General features: G+C 52.9%; 1 protein-coding gene across 1 annotated transcript in view; it reads right to left on the bottom strand.

Moving 5' to 3' along the window:
• LOC137644114 (outer dense fiber protein 2-like) overlaps positions 1–22030 on the bottom strand; it is a 101045-nt gene that overhangs the window by 68677 nt on the left and 10338 nt on the right. The window contains exon 2 of the mRNA XM_068377077.1: positions 11029–11248. Coding sequence (XP_068233178.1) covers positions 11029–11172 — 144 coding nt within the window. The 5' untranslated portion in view covers positions 11173–11248. The remainder of the gene's footprint in view (positions 1–11028; positions 11249–22030) is intronic.

Here is a 22030-nt window from a genome sequence, read left to right as displayed (position 1 = left end):
AGTTCTAGCGATGAAGAAATATCCACGCCCTTCAATCTGAAGGCCAAGCTTAAGGCTGAGCGATAGCCTTTCACTGCCGAGACAGAAAGGCGCATTTCTTCCCGCAGATACACGAGGAAGTGCGCTATTGCTGAAATAGTGGCATCGAGTGGAGAGATACCCCTTCCACGACACCAACCACAAAAGACTCTCCACTTTGCTTGGTAGACTCCCTCAGAGGACCTTCGCAGGTGCCGAGACATTCTCTCCGCAACCTGTTGCGAAAAGCCTCTCTCCGCGAGGAGACGCTGGATAGTCTCCAGGCGTGAAGCCGAAGCGAGGCTACGGCCCTGTGAGGGACGCCGGAGTGGGGTTGTCTGAGAAGCTCGTGTCGTGGAGGAAGCTCCCTCGGGAGTTCCGTCAGGAGCTGCAGAAGGTCCGGAAACCATTCCGCGTGATGCCATAGCGGAGCTACCAGAGTCATCGAACAGTTGACCGATAGTCTGGTCCTGTTGAGCACCCTTCTCATCAGACAGAACGGTGGGAAGGCGTACACGTCGATGTTGTCCCACCGTTGCTGGAAAGCATCTTGCTAGAGTGCCTTGGGGTCCGGGACTGGGGAGCAGTACAGGGGCAGCTTGAAGTTCAAGGCCGTCGCGAACAAGTCCACAGTCGGGGAACCCCACAAAGTCAGGACTTTGTTGGCTATCTGAGGATCCAAAGACCACTCGGTACTCACTACGTATCTGCGAGGCTCTGCTCAGACTGTCGGCGAGCACATTCCTCTTGCCAGGAATGAAGCGAGCTGATAGTGTTATCGAGTGGGTTTCGGTCAACCTCAGAGTCTCTACTGCAAGATGGGATAGCTGTTGCGAAAAAGTGCCTCCCTGCTTGTTGATATAAGCCACTACCGTGGTGTTGTCGCTCATCATCACCACGGAGTGACCCGCCAGGGACCGTTGGAACTGCTGAAGAGCCAGAAAGACGGCCTTCAATTCTAGCAGGTTGATGTGTAGGCACTTTTCTGATTCTAACCAAAGGCCTGAGGCCCTTTGGTTCAGAACGTGTGCCCCCCACCCTTCTTTTGACGCGTCCGAAAACAGAGTCAATTCCGTGGGGAGGACGAGAAGACTCACTCCCTTCCGCAGGTTCTCGTCGACCAGCCACCACCGCAAGTCCGTCTGTTCCAGAGACCCCATTGGGATCAGAATGTCCGGGGAATCGGATTCTTGATTCCACCGGGACTTGAGCCGCCATTGAAGGGATCTCATCCTGAGGCGGCTGTTTGGAACCAGACGGGCCAGGGATGATAGGTGTCCTAAGAGACGCAACCACGATTGGGCGGGGAGTTCTTCTCGCCTGAGGAAGGGTTCCGCCACCCTCCTCAGTCTTGCTATCCGGTCGTCTGATGGAAAGGCTTTGTGGAGATTGGTGTCTATTAGCATGCCTAGATAAACCAGTCGTTGGGACGGCTGCGGAGAGGACTTCTCGAGGTTTACCACGATCCCCAGATCCTGGCAAAGATCCAGAAGCCTGTCTCGGTGCCGAAGAAGGGTCGACTCCGAGTCTGCTAGGATCAGCCAATCGTCCAGATAACGAAGGAGACGAATGCCGTTCCTGTGCGCCCAAGATGAAATCAGGGTGAACACTCTGGTGAACACCTGAGGAGCTGTGGAGAGACCGAAACACAGCACCTTGAACTGGTAGATCTTGTTGTCTAGGCAAAATCTCAGGTACTTCCTGGAAGACGGATGGATTGGGATCTGGAAGTACGCGTCCTTTAGATCCAGTGTGCACATGAAGTCTTGTGGTCTCACCGCAAGTCTGACCGTGTCTGCTGTCTCCATGCTGAACCGGGTCTGCTTGACAAACCTGTTCAGAGCTGAGAGATCGATGACGGGTCTCCAGCCTCCAGAGAAAGAGTCGACTGAAGAAGCCTGGGGAGCCGTCCACGACCTCCTGGAGAGCACCCTTCTCGAGCATGGTCTCGACTTCGGCCTGAAGGGCCAGCCCCTTTGCTGATCCCGGGGCATAGGAGCTCAACGACACTGGATTCGCTGTCAGGGGAGGTTGAGATGTTGTGAACGGGACGCGATAGCCTTGGCCGATCACTGAAACCGTCCAAGCATCGGCCCCGTGTTGCTGCCACCTGCGGACGCAACGCTGAAGGCATCCCCCCACAGGTTGACACGCAGGGGGACTGCCACCCCTAGGGCTTGCGGCCGCGGCCGCCACCCCTAGGAGTCTTACTTCCCCTGGAGGACTTACTGCCCCTCTTGACCTTGGCTGGAAAGGGCTGGGGCTTAGACACCACATTCTTAACTGCCGGTGCCTGCTTGGGAGCCTTACGAGGCTGTTGCTGCTGTTGTGGCGGGGCTGGAGGCTTATAGGGCCGAGTTGTAAGGGCCCTACGGAGGAGGGAGTCCGTGCTGGATTTCCTCCACCTCTCAGCCGTTCACTCCATGTCTTGAGGCTCAAACAGGTTCTCCCCTAGAAGGGAAGCATGTCGGAGCCTACACACATCCACGGCGGGGACCTTCGGATGGAATCTCTCGGACACAGCATCGCGACGCTTCAACACCGAGTTGGCCCACAGGGTGGTAACCTGGTGCGCCAAAAACTTGATGGAGCAGGTGCCCGAGAGCAAGAAGGTCTCCAGGGCCTTCCTATTGGTCTCCTTGGACAAGTCCTCCGATCGCAATAGGATGCCCAGAGATCCTAGCCAAAAGTCCAGCCACGAAGTGGCCTGCATGGCACACTTAGCGACCTTCTCGTGGCTAAGGATCTCTGCTGCCGAGAACGACACCTGCCGGGCAGAGAGCTTCTCAAGGGGAACTCCCTTCGCCAGCTCCTCCACAGAGTGATGGAGAGGAAGAGCGAGGTTGTGCTCACCCAGGATCTCGAAATACCTCCTCTGCTGAAGACGAGGAGGAGGGATGAGCTTGTTCCCGGCAATGGAACGACTGGAGGAGGCAAGAAGTGCGAGCTGAGCGTTGGCCCTAGCTCTGGCACTCTTCAGACCCCAAGACCAGGGCAGAACCGCACTGGTCTTAGGGGCCTTCCGAACGTCAAACACTTCATCCAAGATCGTGTCTTTGCCTTCATGGGGGGCGATGACTGGATCCATAAGCCCGTTAAGTAGCCTTATCAGCCTTAGGACCTGCCAGAAGGCATGTTCGGATTCTTGCTGTTCTCCTCCCTGCGGGCTGGCAGCTAAGTCTCCTGCCCCAGGGATCTCTTCATGGGGTGACACGTGGACATTCCCCCGGGTAGTCGTGGGTTCCTGACGAATCCTTGCAGAGGATTTAGGGACGGTCTTGGAGTCCTTGGATTCCCTCCTGGGAGGGATACAGGATCCCAACAACGAGGTTCGAGGGGCCCCTTCCTCACGAGATGATTCTCCTGCATGAAGCGAAGTCTCCCCCCCTGGTGCCGAGGGGAAGACTACCGCCCCACTGGACTCACCTGAGGACGGATAGGCTTCGTCCACAGGAGAAGGAGAAAGCACTCGTGCAGGAGAAGGGGCCTTCGCGACCGACCTCTTGGGAACCAACTTCGCCCTGGGGGAAGTCACCATGAAGTCCACTCCTCTCTTTCTCTTCAGCGTCGGAGAGACAGCCGTTGGTTCGTTACCCTGGTCGGCGAGTGCTGGTTTCATAACCCTCACTAACGCCCGTGCCAGAGGACCAAACCAAGTCTGTTGCTCCAAGGACACAGAGTCCGAAATCCTCGCTAAAGGGAAAGGGATCGGGCGATCCTTTGGAGCGGACACCACGGTACCTGCCTGAAAAGAAGGTGGGGAAGAATGATGTACTAACCTCTCCTCGTCCTGCACTACCAACCTGTGTTTGGGTGGAGGCAATCCCGAGCGTCGTCTAGGAACACGCGTTCCTGCTGCTACCACCGGCTGCGGAATTCGCTGCGAACGATGGTCGTGCGAGGGCGAATGGTCGCGCGGGCGAGCGATCGCGCGTGCACGCAGGTGGATGATCGCGCTGGCGCGCAGGCGAGCGGTCGCGCGGGCGCACGGGCGCACAGACGAGCGGGCGCGCAGGCGAACGACCGCGCGGGCGCGCAGGCGAACGACCGCGCGGGCGCGCAGGCGAGTGGGCGCGAGGGTGGGCAGGTGAATGAACGCGCGTCCGAGGCGGCGAATGCAAGCGTTGGCGCGACGGCGAGGAAACGCGCTGCCGCGTGGGTGAGGAAGACCGCTGGCGATGTAGATCCACAGGCGATCGATGATGAGCTGGTGAGCGCTGACGCGCAGGTTGGCGATGGCGCGTTGTGGCATGTCGACGCGTTGGCGAGCGATGGCGAGCAGCATGCGCAGGTGAGCGATCGCGCGATGGCGAGCTAGTAGCCGGGGAACCATGTTCCTTCAGAAGCGTTGGAGAACGTTGGCGCGCCGGCTGTAACACACGCGGGCGGTCCGGAGATCGCCAAGAGACAGGTGATCGCTGACGCGTAGAACGCTGTTGAATAGGCGATACTAAAATCGCCTGTGCGCGCTGACGAGCAGGTGAACGCTGGCGAGCAGGTGAACGCTGGCGAGCAGGTGAACGCTGGCGCGTAGGCGATCGTTGACGTGTGGGAGAACGCTGGTAAATAGGCGATACTAAAACCGCCTGTGCGCGCTGGCGAGCAGGTGATCGCTGACGCGTAGGTGATCGCTGGCGAGCAGAAGGTCGACGCGTGTCCTGTGAAAGGACAGGTGGCGCGGCGAGGACAGGTGGCGCGGCGCGTTCACGAGCAGGAACTGGAAGATCGCTGGCGCGTTGGCGAACATGTGCTTTCGACACACGCGCAGAACGATGTTGCGTAGCCACAGGATCAGGCAGATGGTGAGCAGGGAGCTCAGCAGGAACTGTAGGATGGTCAGAGACCGCAGGGCGATGGTCCTCAAATAAGCGCTGACGCTCAGAAGAGAGCTGACGAGCAGGAGAGCGCTGGCGAGGAGGGCGAACTTCAGGAGAGCGCCGACGAGCAGGAGAGCGCCGACGAGCAGGAGATCGCCGACGAGCAGGAGATCGCCGACGAGCAGGAGAGCGCTGACGATCAGGAGAGCGCTGGCGAGCAGGAGAGCGCTGACGAGCAGGAGAGCGCCTGTGCGCTAGCACTGCTCATGGAAGGGAAGGATCCCTTTGCCCCGAAGGGACAGTTGCCCGTCGGGTGACGAGTTCTCCAGAAGGCGAAGATCTGGCAGGAGTTGGTGAACGGTCTGCAGAGAGGTCCAAGGAAGACGGAGCTGTAGGTTGAGGCTGACGAGGAGAGTACCCCTCGGAGGAAGACGGCCCAAAAAGGCGCCTCTTAACCCCCTTGTAAAGGGAAGGAAGGCCCTTGCGGCGTAGCGGACGGTGAGGCTTACGGCGGAGGTGGCCTCAGGGAAGATCGTCGGGACCATCGGTCCTCCGAAGGGGAGTCTCCGTCAAAGCACTTCCCTCAGAAGGAAGCTGAGCAGCAGCAGAGACCGAAGGACTCACTTCCCCCTTCGAAGGATGTACGGAAGGGGGAGGAGAGCCCTTAGCACCATCATCCGCAACAGCACCTGCGGAGGATTGCCCAGCCACGTCGGAGGCCTCTGTCACCACGACGTCGACAATAGACAGAGGGTCTACCTCTGCTACCGCCGGCAACTGCTTAACAGCGGCCCCCAACGAGACAAGGTCAATAAAGGCGACCCTGGAGGGCAAGCCCTTAAGCCCCTGGGACGACCAAATCTGCAAAAGATCATCATTGGTTAAGGCATTATCAATAACCTCCCCCGGAGGAGGAGGGGGAACCGCCTCGCTATGGGAGGCGACGCCCTCTCCCCCCACCCAAGGTCGGGAAACAGAACTAGGGCCTGCGCTACCACTCGGCCGACTCTCCTTAGGAGACGGACGAGGGGGAGCTTCGGAGGAGGTTTGGGCGGCGGAAGAAGAGTCCCGAGAACCTTCCTCCTTCAAGGCTAACCCCGAAGGAGAACGGTCTCTCCTGGACTTCTTCTTACGCCGACGGCCAAACCTCTCCCACTGGGAGGCAGACCACTCCCTGCACTCACGGCACATGTTCTCCTGGTCACACCGTCGGCCCAGACATTGAGGGCAAAGGGTGTGCGGGTCCGTAGTTACGTCCGACATGAAAGTCCCACAAGGATGACCGGCAACTCCAGGGCATGTACGCATTGTAAAGTAATAATAATGAAGGTCAACTTCCAACCAACACACACGCTGTAAAGAGAAAGCAGAAAATTAAAGGCTGTCACGAGGACGATGAGCAGACACGTCTGATCACCGCCGAGCCAAAAGTGAAGTGAAGCAAGTCACTGGTGTGTAGAGGGGGGAGGGGTAGCAAGCTACCCTTCCCCCACCCCCCGCTAACAAGCGCGGGGGTAATTAACCCTCGTTAAAACTATTGGCTCGTCATTTCAGCTGCGCTAAAAGGTAAACCCAATGTAAATAGCGTGGTTTGTATTTCGGTTACGGAACAATTGTATTTTTCCTAACTATGCAAACCTGAGTCCTTTACATAGGAGAACACAGCAGTTAAAACATTTATAACAAGGTGTAAATAGGTGGCCAGTAATTACCAGCCAGGGGTGGGGAAGCCTGACCCTCTGCTTGCTCACTGAGCAGTCCCTTTGATTGCAGCTGGGACTTTCTAGGGATTGGTGATGACGGGAAAGTATGAGTAAAGGAATCAGGTTTGTATGGTTAGGAATAATACAAATTATCTCCTTACTTAGGTGGGAAGAATGCCCCTTCAAAGAGGCTGGAAACTTATCCAGGGGTTACTAAGATCTCGGTCCCTTTTAAGTTGTGCAGAGTTAAGGTTCCTTTACACCTCGTGCACCAGTGATTTGACAACACTATCGGGTCCATAACCAGAGCAATAAAGGATGCAGAGCAGATAATCTCAGCATCATTACAACAAGGCATATGTACAGTAAATCAGTGGATTTGCCTGGTTCCAACTGTGAGCCATATGTATAATAATGTGTTTGATGGTTACAACACACTCCTCATAAGGAGTGTGTGGAATGACATCTGTCGCTCATAAGTAGCAGAGGCAATGGACAGTGACAATGACCTAGAGACTGATCATATATATACACATATCATCAGCCCCCAAGCCCCCTCCTTCAAGCTAGGACCTGAGAGGGTGAGGCAATGACTGCTGATGACTCAGCAGGTAGAACTATAGCCTTCCCCAAACCCCTATCCTTAGCTCACAATGATGGTGACGTTGCAGACTACAAGAAACTATCGAGCTTGAGCAGGGGTCTAACCCCAGTCTGGCAGATCACCAAGCAGGGACATTTCATATAGGCCACCGCAACATATAACATGTAATAGAAAAGCTACAAGTAAAGTGAGGCTTGCCTGCAAATGAATCAATTCCAGTTGACAGGGTTTCTAATGCTGTACCTCAATAAAGGGGAAGAGGAAAGTAAACGAAAAGGGACAGTCAATCTTCACTTTCATCCCAGTATAACATGTAACCTCCATCCTCGATCCAATGCTAAAATGTCTACTGAAAGGAGCCAAAGAAGCTTTGCCAACACCCTACTGTGTAGCTACTACAGGTCCTAGCGAAAGGTGTCTAGGGACCTTAGGGTCGATTCCGGCCAGTAACGGGCAGTAAATGTTGTCTGACGTTTCCACACACCTGCCTGGAGCACCTGTGCCACAGAAAGATTCTTACAGTATGACACGGTTGTACCCACTCCCCTTAAATCATAAGTTTTACCCCAAGCTCCACCTAGAGCAGGTAGTGAGGGTGGCAAATGTGTACAGCTAATGACTTCCCCCAGCCAAGAGAAGATCGTATTTAGTTACCTTCTTTTTCACTCTCCTCGTGTTGAGGAAGAGGACCTGCAGGTCAGGTAGAGTTGTTTGTGTATGCTTAGGGTAGCAGTCAAGTAGCCTTACAGAACTCATTAGTAGCTGATCAAGAACGTTGGTTACATCTCTATGGCTCGCGATCTAAGAAGGAATCTTAGAGTCGAGAACTGATGGATTCTGGGTTTTAGCTAAAACCTTGGGGACGAGACTTGTCCTTAATGTTTGGCATAAGTATTGCTAAAGGAGAGCCCATGAAGCTTGCTAACTCTCCTGTCAGAGGCTAATGCAAGCAAGAAACCCATTTGAGAGAAGGCTCCTGTGTGAGATAAGCCTCAACAGCTCAATGGTGTCCTCTCCAGGGACAGGGAGATGTTACAGTACTAACATCTAAGGATGGTGGTCTCACTTCTCTCAGAGAACAGGACTGTTCAAAACTCCGTATGAGCCTGGAGAGCGGAAATATCAACTCCTTTCTCCCTAAAGACCTGATTTTAATGCTAAGTGATGGCCTTTCATTGAAAATACGATGCAGAAGTTTTCTCTTCTCAGGTAAAGTAAAAATTTGGTTAACCATGGCACAGAGGCTCTGAGAAGAGAAAGCCCCCATCCCAAACCACAGAAGATGGCCCACTTGGTTTGGCACACGGAAGTTGATGATTCCCAGAAATATCCTAACATCTCTGGCTCAACTTCGTGCGAAAAGCCTGTCTCTGAGAGGAGTTGCTGGATAACCTCTGTGTGAACCCAAAGTGATTCAAATGAGTTGTGGGATCTCTGGGCATGTGGGTAGCAGAACATGTTAGAAAGAGGAGGCAATACACTTAGAGCCTCAAGAGGACTAGATGGTTTGGGTACCATTCTACTTAGGGCCCTCTTGGCCCTATCAGAGTCATACTGAGTTGAGTGTGGACCTGACTTGATTCAAGACACTCCTTATCTGGCAGAACAACAAAAAAGCTTAATGTCGATGCTGTCCCGGGGATACTGGAGGGCATGCTTGAATGCTGGTTCTGGGTCTAGCATTGGTGAGATGAAATCAGAAGCTTGCAATTAATGACGCTGTGAACAGGTCGACTATCGGAGAACCCCAAAAAGTTAGGGTCTTGCTCTATCTGAGGATGCAAAGACAATTCTAAGACAATGATTTACATCCTCTTACTAAGTTTGCCTGCCCTCGAATCAAGCAGCCTGTTAGAGTGATGGGGTCGAGCACTGCCCATTCGTGGATCTTTAGTTTCCGTTGGAAAAGCTGCAGAGAAACAGTACTGCCTCATTTATTACCTATGTCTCTACGGTGGTGTTATCACTTATTCACACCACCAAGTGACTGGTCAAAAAAGGGCAAAAGCATCGGAGCGAGAGGAGAGCCGCTCCAAGCCCAAACACTTTGAAATAGGATCGATGTACCCAGTTGGTCCCTTGTATCTACTCTATGGGTTGTAGGAGGTGAGCTCCCCCACCTCTATGGATGTGCCCAGGAACCAACGAAGATCAGGCGCATCTGTTAGCATGGGGCGAGCCCCTCAGAGGGTTCGTCCTGTACGGCATCATTCCATATCGAGTCTGGGACCCTCCCCTATCTGAACTACTGATAGAGGAGGGTCGCTGTCCTGTAATGAGTGTCACTTGAGCTCCTATTGAAGGGATTGCACGTGGAGACGACTGTTCAGAAGTTATCAATGCTTGATCTATGCAGAAGCATAGCGAGGACCCCAGCATCTTCCTACCTAACTTTCATAGGGATTAAAGACTGATAGGACCTGGGGTGTACATCTAAGCATGCACAAATCAAATGAGATCCCCTTCCACTGAAGAGGATATTAGTTGGAAACCTATACCTTGTATGATGATTAATGGGTTCGTAGAAGATCTTTCACCACCCCAGCAGATCTGAGCAACCATCAACGACGACGCTCTCCCAGGGGAAGAAACCACAAAGGTCGCTCAAACACTGTCACAGGGGAAAGGGACAGGACTCTTATGAGTGTGGCCGGAGGCACAGTCCCAGACACAAAGGGAGGAGGAACCAGCTCAGGGCCCCCTGGCACCAGGGTAGAGGTGATGGACACAGGGGAAGGGGTAGATATCACTGGGTCCGGGTCCGAGTCAGGAATCAGGGTAACCCCAGGAATAGGGGTAATACTCACCTTAGCCTTCTTAACTTTACATCCACCTATGTAAGTTATGCCTAACAGGCCAGGAGTTACCTTACTAGACTTACCAGCCTTCTTCAGCTTAAGGGGGAACCACCGCACCCTTCACCACTGGCATCATGGGGAACACTTGCACAATGAGCACCAGGGGAGAAGTAGCCTTGGCTACTAACTCCCACAATAAAGTTATAGAGGGCCTACATGAAAAACCTAAGGACTTCCTTAGGTCAAAATCATTGTCATGGGCAAAGAGCTTCCAGCCTCCAAAGAGGTGCAGCGAACACTTGGGGTTTCACACACCAGCGAAACCTGAAAAGCTTACCAATGTACTGTATATCAAAGTGCTCCTAGCCCTTGTAGTATACTCCCAGGGGGCGGCAGTAGCAGTCACACACACTGAGGAGACCAAAGAGGCAAGAGTTTATTGGAGTATTCTTGGGCGGTGCCCAGTCTAACCCTGACGAATGCTTCTTCCACTTCAGGGAATACGCCTGCCACTGCACAGGAGGTCACAACCTACACTCAGTGCATGGAGATGATTACAAACAATCATGACCCCTACAAGAAGTATTGAGGGAGTGTGAATCTACAGCCAGTTTAGCCATAAACTGGTTGCAGCGTCCACCCTTCCCCAGGGAAACACAAACTTCTTCCTTCCATTCCATCATATAAACAACCAAACACTTCCTGAAGAGAAATAAAATGAAAAGTTTTTGAAATGAGTGAAAAGGGGTGGGCTCCTTAGCCCACACCCTCACCAGGCAGATAACCACTTGTCATGCAACTTCAACGATTGACTCCAGCTCATACTGAATCGATACCCCTCATTAAAGAAAAGGGTTTGTATGCTGCATAGGAACAATTAATTATTTTGGGGTTGAATAGTGTAGATTTAAGTTTAAAAAAGTTTGTTTTCAAAGGAGAGCAACTGATGGAAACAGAAAATTATTTGGTGCTATCAACTATCAAATTCATGAAAAAACAAATTACTGTATTTGATAAGCATTTATTGAAAAAAATATACTGTATAATGTAATAAATATACAATAAATAACAAAAATATTAGAACTTACTTCTTGTGCTTTGGAAGTTAAGCATGGAGGTGGAACCCAATGTCTTGGATGAATATGAAAAGGACATGAGCAAAGACTAGATTCAGGCCGCTTTAGAGACTTCAAGAACTTCTGATAATGACGAGCTCTGCGATCCCATGACATTTGCAAACAATCAAAAAGGACAAGATACGATGAACAATCTCAATTACATCATAGGTAAATAACCTCGGGACCCATCCTGTTAAAATACAAAATAAAATGACAAATTCGTAGATAATTTGTATTTTTCCTAACTATACAAACCTTAGCTATTTAATAGGGGTTATTACTTTTGGCGTAGCTGAAATGACAGGCCATTAGAATTTTAACGAGGGTTTACTACCCCACCGCTAGTTAGCGGGGGATAGGGAGGGTAGCTTGCTACCCGCCCCCTCACACACACCTGTGCTTGAGCTCACTTTGCTTAGAGGTAGGACTTCAAGGGGGATAGGGCTGGCGGGCAAGTTTGATTAAATAGCTAAGGTTTGTATAACAAATTATCTACGAATTTGTCATTTGTTCCGTAACTGACATACAAACCATGCTATTTAATAGGGGTGACTCACCCATTAGGAAGGGTGGAAAGTCCCGGCCAGTACTGGCTTTTGGCTTTGCCCGGGGACTCCGTATCTGAGTGTGTCAGCACTCAACAATAAGGAGTCCCTGCACCTCGCTAGAACCTTGCTACGCAAGGGCTGCGGCCTACGTAAGCTGTGTGTGAAGATATGAAGTGTGACTCGTCCTAGGAAGTTGACCTGTAGTCCTTTAGATGGAAACTTTAGGCTAGGACTCTCCCAATACCACCTCGTCAGGGTATGGGGACGTGACAGTATTAGCTTAATACTAGGAACACAAGGAAACATGGTTTACCTGCAGTGGTTCGAGGTCAGCTGTGCAGAGAACCCAGGATGCTGCTTTCCCCAAGAGAGGGGAGGATGAAGAAAAGAATAAGGGCCAGACATACCTTTTCATTCATGCAGACTAAGACCGGGTAACAATGCCCTCAACCTTCTGCTACTTGTCCATTAAGGAGCCTGAGGTTTTAAACCAGCTGTTGTGCAGTCACCACAGGGCCGATAGAAAACGCTCCTGTGGGTCACGTCTTGCAGGTAGTGGGCTGTGAAGGTCGTCTGACGCTTCCACACCCCAGCTTGGAGCACCTGCATCACTGAGAAGTTTTTCTTGAAGGCCAGGGACGTAGCTACGCCCCTGACGTCATGTGCTCTAGGGCGACGTGACGGAGGAGGGTCTGGATTCAGGGACAGATGGATCACCCTACGAATCCATGCCGAGATGGTGTTCTTGGTAACCCTCCTCTTAGTCCTTCCAGTGCTCACAAACAATGCCTGCACTTGGGGGCGTACTGCAGCCGTTCTTTTGAGATATAGCCTCAGATTCCTTACTGGACACAGTAGGAGATGGTCTGGTCATCTGTTACAGAACGAAGACTTGAAATCTGGAAAGAGTCGAACCGAGGGTCCGGCACCCCCGGATTCTGAGTCTTAGCAATAAACTCAGGGACAAATTTGAACGTTACCTCCCCCCATCCCCTTGAATGGGCGATGTCATAAGAGAGACTATGAAGTTCACTGACTCGCTTGGCCGAGGCCAAAGCTAGTAGGAACACCGTCTTCCAAGTTAGGTGGCGATCTGAAGCCTGGCGTAATGGTTCGTAGGGAGGTCTCTTAAGAGACCTGAGAACTCGAACCACATTCCATGGAGGAGGTCTCACTTCCGACTGAGGGCAGGTAAGTTCATAACTCCGTATGAGTAGGGAAAGTTCCAGCGAGGAAGAAATGTCCACTCCTTTGAGCCTGAAGGCTAGACTTAAGGCTGAGCGATAGCCTTTCACCGCCGAGACTGAAAGGCGCATTTCTTCCCACAAATACACAAAGAACTCCGCTATTGCTGGAATAGTGGCATCAAGTGGAGAGATACCCCTTCCACGACACCAACCACAGAAGACTCTCCACTTTGCCTGGTAGACAGATGCGGATGACCAGACATCCTGACCGCAACTTGTTGCGAAAATCCTCTCTCAGCGAGGAGATGCTGGATACTCTCCAGGCGTGAAGTCGTAGTGAAGCTACGGCTTTGTGGAAGATGTTGGCATGTGGTTGTTAGTAGCTCGTGTCGCGGAGGGAGTTCTCTCGGAAGTTCCGTTAGGAGTTGCAGAAGGTCCGGAAACCATTCCGCGTGATGCCATAGCGAAGCTATAACGGTCATCGAAAGATTGACCAATATTCTGGTCTTGTTGAGCACCCTCCTCATCAGACAGAACGGGGGAAAGGCGTACACGTCGATGTTGTCCCACCGTTGTTGGAAGGCATCTTGCCAGAGCGCCTTGGGATCCGGGACTGGGGAGCAGTAAAGCGGAAGCTTGAAGTTCAGCGCTGTAGTGAACAGATCCACAGTCGGGAACCCCACAAAGTCAGGACTTTGTTGGCTACTAGATGATCCAAAGACCACTCAGTACTCACTATCTGAGACGCTCTGCTCAGACTGTCGGCGAGCACATTCCTCTTGCCTGGAATGAAACGTGCCGATAGTGGGATCGAGTGGACTTCGGTCCATCTCAGTATCTCTACTGCGAGATGGGATAGCTGCTTTGAAAAGGTACCTCCTTGCTTGTTGATGTAAGCCACTACTGTGGTGTTGTTGCTCATCACCACCACAGAGTGACCCCCCAGGTATTGTTGGAACTGTTGAAGGGCCAGGAATACGCCTTCATTTCTAACAGATTTATATGGAGGCACTTTTCTGATTCTGACCACAGGCCTGAGGTCCTGTGTTGCAGAACGTGGGCCCCCCACCCTTTCTTTGAGGCGTCCGAAAACAACATCAAATCCGGGGGGAGGACGAGAAGATCCACTCCTCTTCGTAGGTTCTCGTCTGTCACCCACCACTGGAGGTCTGTCCGTTCCGCAGGACCCATAGGGATCAAGACGTCCAGGGAATTGTAACCCTGATTCCACTGAGACTTGAGTCACCATTGGAGGGATCTCATCCTGAGGCGACCGTTGGGAACTAGACGGGCCAAAGATGAGAGGTGACCGAGGAGACGTAACCACGATTGGGCTGGAAGTTCTTCTCGTCTGAGGAAAGGGCTTGCGACCCTCCTCAGCCTTGCTATCCTGTCGTCTGATGGGAAGGCTTTGTGGAGATTGGTGTCTATGATCATGCCTAGATATACCAGTCTTTGAGTGGGAAGCAGAGAGGACTTTTCGAGATTTACCATGATCCCCAGATCTTGGCAAAGTCCCAGAAGTTGGTCTCGGTGTCGAAGAAGGGCTGACTCCGAGTCTGCTAGGATCAGGCAGTCGTCCAGATAACGGAGGAGACGGAAGCCGATCCTGTGTGCCCACGACGATATTAGGGTGAACACTCTGGTGAAAACCTGTGGTGCTGTGGACGACGACGACCTTGCCCCGCATTGTCCTGCAGCCTCGCGCGTGGGGGGGGGGCGTTGATTATCGCGCTGGGGAGCGTGCTGGGAGAAACCCTGGGTCGCGTGCGGGCATGCGGGCGAGCGATGGCGTGAGCTGGAGAAAGCAGAGGGTGCGCAGAAGGAAGGTTGCGCGCTCGCGCGCGCGGGCGCCCAGGATCCGCCTGAAGAGCCCTTGCAGGCGATGATACCGTTGAGCGCGCGCAGGAGACACATCTCTTGCGCGCAGGCGTGCATGAGTGCGCACATTAGGCTGTGGAGATGGGCGTGGGCGCGAGTGGAAGACAGCGCGCGAAGGCGTGCTGGCGAGGGATGGCGAGCAGGTGGAGAACGATGGCGTGTTGGCGAGCGCTGGCGCGTTGGCGCGTTGGCGAGCGCTGGCGAGCGCTGGCGCGTTGGCGAGCGCTGATGAGCAGGGGAAGAAATTAACTTCCCTTGGGCGCACAGGGGATCGTTGGCGCGGAGAGCGCTGGTGCGCATGCGAGCGCTGGCGCGTAGGTGAGCGCTGGTGCGTAGGTGAGCGCTGGCGCGCAGGAGAACAATGGCGCGCAGTAGCGCGCTGGCGCGTAGGTGAGCGCTGGTGCGTAGGTGAGCGCTGGCGCGCAGGAGAACGATGGCGCGCAGTAGCGCGCTGGCGATCAGGAGAGCGCTGGTGCGTAGGTGAGCGCTGGCGCGCAGGAGAACAATGGCGCGCAGTAGCGCGCTGGCAATCAGGAGCGCTGGTGCGCAGGTAAGCGCTGACGCGCAGGTAAGCGCTGACGCGCAGGTAAGCGCTGACGCGCAGGTGAGCGCTGCCGCGCTTTAACAGGATCCTCCTCCGTAGATGAGTGCTTGCGCACAGGAGAGCGCTGGCACGCAGGTGAACGTTGGCGCGCAGGTGAGCGCTGGCACTTAAGGGGCGTATGTGCCAACTTGCGCATACTGTACACCCTTGTTGCTCCGAAGGGACCATTGCCTGTTTCATAACAGGATGTGATGGCGCCCACAGCACGTCAGCAGCCAGGAACGGCGACGGCAGGTCAGCAGGTCTGACGGGTGGAAGGTCGACGTGTCCTTTGTAAGGACGACCTTCCACCGAAGGGGATCGCGAACGAACTGCAGAGAGGGCCAGGGTTGTAGCTGGGAGAGTCGGAGAACGATGGCGAGGTTCCTCTGCGGCGGACTGCGGAGACGATGAACCGAAGAGGTGCCTCCTCACACCCTTGTGAGGTGAAGGAAGGCTATGGCGAAGAGGAAGGCGGGCTTTACGCCGTATGCGCCCTCTGGGGGCTGTGGGGTCAGCGGGCTGACCATCAGCAGTCCTCCAAAGCAGTCCTCCAAAGAGTAGTCTCTGTGAGTGAACTCCCCCAAGGGGGAGAATCACCGGCAGGAGAGACCGTTGGACTTAGTTCCTCCCTCGATGGATGAGCAGAGGGAGGAACTAAGCCTTCAGCTACAACTGGTTGATCAGGAGCAGAGGTCTGAGATACCGCATCGGAAGCCTCTGCCACCCCAACGTCGACGATAGACAGAGGATCAACCTTTGCCAAAGTCGGCGATTGTTTGACAGCGGCCCCCAACCGGATCATGTCAAACAAGGCTTCCTTGGAGGGCGAACCCTCAAGCCCCAAGGAAGACCAAAGCTGAAATAAATCATTATTAGACATATAAAGATTTAAATCCTCCCCCGGGGGAGGAGGAGGAGCTGCCTCGCTATGGGAGGCAACTCCCTCTCCCGAACCCTGAGATCAGGCAACAGAACTATGGCCTACGCTACCACTCGACAGTTTCTCGGAAGAAACCGATCGAGCGGGAGCTTCGGAGGAGGTTTGGGCAACGGAAGAAGAGCCCTTGGGATTTTCTCCTTTCAAAGAAACCTTTGAAGGAGAAATATTCCGTTTGGACTTCTTCCGTCGCCGAGAAAACCTCTCCTACTGGGAGGTAGACCACTCCCTATACTCACCACACTTATTATTTCTATCACACCGCTGGCCCCTACAATAAGGACAAAGGGTGTGAGGGTCCATATCAACCGCCGACATACACGTGCCACAAGGGCGGTCGGTTAATTCAAGACACTTTCGCATGATAACAGAGGCCAACTTCAAACACACCAGTAAAAGGAAAAGCAAAAAGATTAGCAATGGCTGTCAGAATGGCGAGGGTGAAAGCTGACACATCCGACTACCACCCGAGCCGAGAGCAAAGTGAGCTCAAGCACAGGTGTGTGGGAGGGGGGGGTAGCAAGCTACCCTCCCTACACCCCGCCAACTAGCGGTGGGGTAGTAAACCCTCGTTAAAATTCTAACGGCTCGTTATTTCTGCTACGCCGAAAGTAATAACCCCTATTAAATAGCGTGGTTTGTATGTCAGTTACAGAACAAAGATGAATTAATAAAATTCATAAATGTATATTATAACAATGTCTACCAAATTTATTATTATTATTTTATATTTTATTATTACTATCCATGCTACAACCCTAGTTGGAAAAGCAAGATGCTATAAACCCAAAGGCTCCAATAGGGAAAAATAGCCCAGTGAGGAAATGAAATAAGGGAATAAATAAATGATAAGAACAAATTAACAATAAATAATTCTAAAAAAAGTAACGTCAAAACAGATATGTCATATATAAACTATAAAAAGACTTATGTCAGCCTGGTCAACATAAAAACATTTGCTCCAACTTTGAACTTCTGAAGTTCTACTGATTCAACTACCCGATTAGGAAGATATTCCACAACTTGGTCACAGCTGGAATAAAACTTCTAGAATACAGTACTGTGTAGTATTTAGCCTCATGATGGAGAAGGCCTGGCTATTACAATTAACTGCCTGCCTAGTATTATGAACGGGATGGAATTGTCCAGGAAGATCTGAATGTAAAGGATGGTCAGAGTTATGAAAAATGTTATGCAACATGCATAATGAACTAATTGAACGACGGTACCAAAGATTAATATCTAGACCAGGAATATGACAAATTCGGAGATAATTTGTATTTTTCCTAACCATACAAACCTTAGCTATTTACATTGGGTTTACTTTTCGGCGTAGCTGAAATGACGAGCCAATAGTTTTTAACGAGGGTAAACTACCCCCGCGCTAGTTAGCGGGGGTAGGGGAAGGGGTAGTTTGCTACCCCTCCCCCCCCCCACACACCGGTGATTTGCTTCACTTCACTTACAGGTAAGACTTGACTTGGGGGTCAGGGCTGGCGGGCAAATATGTGTAAATAACTAAGGTTTGTATGGTTAGGAAAAATACAAATTATCTCCGAATTTGTCATTTGTTCCGTAACCGAAATACAAACCACGCTATTTACATTGGGTGACTTACCCCTTAGGAAGGGTGGAAAGTCCCCAGCCTTACTGACTTTAGCTTTACCCGGGGGCTCCGCCTCCCAGTGAGTAGCACTTGAGAAAAGGAGCCCCTGCACCTCACAAGTTCCTTGCTTCGCTGGGAACGAGTGGCCTACATAAGTTGTGTGTGGAGGAAAGAGCGTGACTCGTCCTATGAAGTTGACCTTGAGACCTTTAGATAGGAATCCAGGATAGGACGTTCCCAATACCACCTCGTCAGGGTATGGGGGACGCGACAGTATTAAACTTAATACTAGGAGCAAAAGGAAGCATGGGTTACCTGCAGAGGTCGAGGTCAGCTATGCGAAGACCAGGATGCTGCTTCCCCAAGAGAGGCGAGAATGAAGAAAGAAGTAAGTGTCAGACACTCTTTCATTCACGCTGACTAAAACTGGGTAACAACGCCCTCAACCTACTGCTACTTGTCCATAAAGGAGCCTGAGGTTACACCAGCTGTTGTGTAGCCACCACAGGGCCGATAGAAAACGTATCGAGGCTCCTGTGGGTCACGTCCTGCAGGTAGTGGGCTGTGAAGGTCGTCTGACGCTTCCAGACCCCAGCTTGAAGCACCTGAGTCACAGAGAAGTTTCTCTTGAAGGCCAGGGACGTAGCAACACCCCTGATGTCATGTGCCCTAGGTCGACGTGACGGAGGAGGGTCTGGATTCAAGGCGTGATAGATAACCCTTCGAATCCAAGCCGAGATGGTATTCTTGGTGACCCTCCTCTTCGTCCTGCCTGTGCTAACAAACAATGCTCGCACTTGAGGACGAACTGCAGCTGTTCTCTTCAAGTAATACCTCAGACTCCTCATTGGACATAGTAGCAGCTGGACTGGGTCGCTTGTTACAGAACGGAGACTCGCGATCCTGAAAGAGTCGAATCGTGGATCCGGCACGCCAGGATTCTGAGTCTTGGCAACAAAGTCAGGGACGAACCTGAACGACACCTCCCCCCATCCCCTTGAATGGGCGATGTCGTACGAGAGACCATGAAGTTCACTAACTCGCTTGGCCGAAGCCAAAGCGAGCAGGAAAGCCGTCTTCCAAGACAGGTGGCGATCAGAGGCCTGGCGTAATGGTTCGAAGGGAGGTCTCTTAAGAGCCGCGAGAACCCGAACCACGTTCCAAGGAGGAGGTCTCACTTCCGACTGAAGGCAGGTAAGCTCATAGCTACGTATGAGTAGAGAGAGTTCCAGCGAGGAAGAAATGTCCACTCCTTTGAGCCTGAAAGCCAAGTTTAAGGCTGAGCAATAGCCTTTCACTGCTGAGACAGAAAGGCGCATTTCCTCCCGCAGATACACGAGGAACTCCGCTATTGCTGGAATAGTGGCATCGAGTGGAGAGATACCACTCCCACGACACCAACCACAGAAGACTCTATACTTCGCCTGGTAGACTCCTTCAGAGGACTTTCGCAGGTGCCGAGACATTCTCTCCGCAACCTGTTGCGAAAAGCCTCTCTCCGTGAGGAGATGCTGGACAGTCTCCAGGCGTGAAGCCGAAGCGAGGCCACGGCCTTGTGAGGGATGTTGGAGTGTGGTTGTCTGAGTAGCTTGTGTCATGGGGGTAGTTCTCTCGGGAGCTCCGTCAGGAGCTGCAGAAGGTCCGGGAACCATTCCGCGTGATGCCATAGCGGAGCTATCAGAGTCATCGAACAGTTGACCGATAGTCTGGTCCTGTTGAGCACTCTTCTCATCAGACAGAACGGTAGGAAGGCGTACACGTCGATGTTGTCCCACCGTTGTTGGAAAGCATCTTGCCAGAGTGCCTTGGGGTCCGGGACTGGGGAGCAGTACAGAGGCAGCTTGAAATTCAACGCTGTCGCGAACAGATCCACGGTCGAGGAACCCCACAAAGTCAGGACTTTGTTGGCTATCTGAGGATCCAAAGACCACTCGGTACTCACTATCTGTGAAGCCCTGCTCAGACTATCGGCGAGCACATTCCTCTTGCCAGGAATGAAGCGAGCTGATAGTGTTATTGAGTGGACTTCGGTCCACCTCAGAATCTCTATTGCAAGATGGGATAGCTGCTGCGAAAAAGTACCTCCCTGCTTGTTGATATAAGCCACTACGGTGGTGTTGTCGCTCATCACCACCACGGAGTGACCCGCCAGGGTCCGATGGAACTGTTGAAGAGCCAGGAATACGGCCTTCATTTCTAGCAAGTTGATGTGCAGGTACTTTTCTGATTCTGACCAAAGGCCTGAGGTCCTCTGGTTCAGAATGTGCGCCCTCCCTTCTTTTGACGCGTCCGCAAAGTGTCAATTCCGGGGGGAGGACGAGAAGATCCACTCCCTTCCGCAGGTTCTCGTCGACCAGCCACCACCGCAGGTCCGCCTGTTCCAAAGATCCTATCGGGACCTGTGCGTCCGGGGAATCGGATCCTTGATTCCACCGGGACTTGAGCCGCCACTGCAGGGATCTCATCCTGAGGCGGCCGTTTGGAACCAGACGAGCCAGGGAGGACAGGTGACCTAAGAGACGCAACCACGATTGGGCGGGAAGCTCTTCTCGTCTGAGGAAGGGTTTCGCCACCCTCCTCAGCCTTGCTATCCTGTCGTCTGATGGAAAGGCTTTGTGGAGATTGGTGTCTAACAACATGCCTAGATAAACCAGTCGTTGGGACGGCTGCAGAGAGGACTTCTCGAGATTTACCACGATCCCCAGATCCTGGCAAAGACTCAGAAGCCTGTCTCGGTGTCGAAGAAGGGTCGACTCCGAGTCTGCTAGGATCAGCCAGTCGTCCAGATAACGAAGGAGACGGATGCCGTTCCTGTGCGCCCAAGATGAAATTAGGGTGAACACTCTTGTGAACACCTGAGGTGCTGTGGAGAGACCGAAGCACAGCACCTTGAACTGGTAGGTCTTGCCGTCTAAGCTGAATCTCAAGTACTTCCTGGAAGACGGATGGATTGGGATCTGGAAGTACGCGTCCTTTAGATCCAGTGTGCACATGAAGTCTAGAGGTCTCACCGCAAGTCTGACCGTGTCCGCTGTCTCCATGCTGAACCGAGTTTGCTTGACAAACTTGTTCAGAGCCGAGAGGTCGATGACAGGTCTCCAGCCTCCAGACGTCTTCTTTACAAGAAAGAGTCGACTGAAGAAGCCTGGGGAGCCGTCGACGACCTCCTGGAGAGCATCCTTCTTGAGCATGGTCTCGACTTCTGCCCGAAGGGCTAGCCCCTTTACCGATCCCATGGCATAGGAGCTCAACGACACTGGATTCGCTGTCAGGGGAGGTTGAGATGTTGTGAACGGGACGCGATAGCCTTGGCCAATCACGGAGATCGTCCAAGCATCGGCCCCATGTTGCTGTCACCTGTGCACGCAACTTCGAAGGCATCCTCCCACAGGTGGACACGCGGGGGGACTGCCACTCCTAGCGTTTGCGGCCGCGGCCGCCCCCTCTAGGAGTCTTGCCTCCCCTGGAGGACTTACCGCCCCTCTTGTCCTTGGCAGGAAAGGGCTGGGGCTTAGACACCACCTTCTTAGCTGCCGGTGCCTGCTTTGGTGTCTTGCGAGGCTGCTGCTGCTGTTGCTGCGGAGCTGGAGGTTTATAGGGCCGAGATGTAAGGGCCCTCTGGAGGAGGGAGTCCTGGTTAGACTTCCTCCACCTCTCAGCTGTGCGTTCCATGTCCTGAGGCTCTAACAGATTCTCCCCAAGGAGGGAAACATGCCTGAGCCTACAGACATCCACGGCGGGGACCTTCAAGTGGAACTTCTCGGTCACCGCATCACGCCGCTTCAACACCGAGTTGGCCCACAGGGTGGTAACCTAATGTGCCAGGAACTTAATGGAGCGGGTTCCCGAGAGGAGGAAGGTCTCCAGGGCCTTCCTATTGGCCCCCTCAGACAAATTCTCGGAGCGCAATAGGATGCCCAGAGACCCTAGCCATATATCCAGCCACGAAGTAGCCTGCATGGCGCACTTTGCGACCTTCTCATGGCTCAGGATCTCCGAGAATGTCACCTGCCGGGCGGAGAGCTTCTCGAGAGGAGCTCCCCTAGCAAGCTCTTCTACTGAATTATGGAGGGGAAGAGCGAGGCTAGACTCCCCCAAGATCTCAAAATACCTCCTCTGCTGGAGACGAGGAGGTGGGAGGAGTTTGTTCCCGGCAGAGGAACGACTGGAGGAAGCGAGAGCTGCGAGTTGAGCATTGGCCCTGGCTCTGGCACTCTTCAACCCCTG

This window comes from Palaemon carinicauda, chromosome 7, assembly GCF_036898095.1.
Source record: "Palaemon carinicauda isolate YSFRI2023 chromosome 7, ASM3689809v2, whole genome shotgun sequence".
NCBI lineage: Eukaryota > Metazoa > Arthropoda > Malacostraca > Decapoda > Palaemonidae > Palaemon > Palaemon carinicauda.
This window is presented reverse-complemented; position numbering and strand designations above follow the sequence as displayed.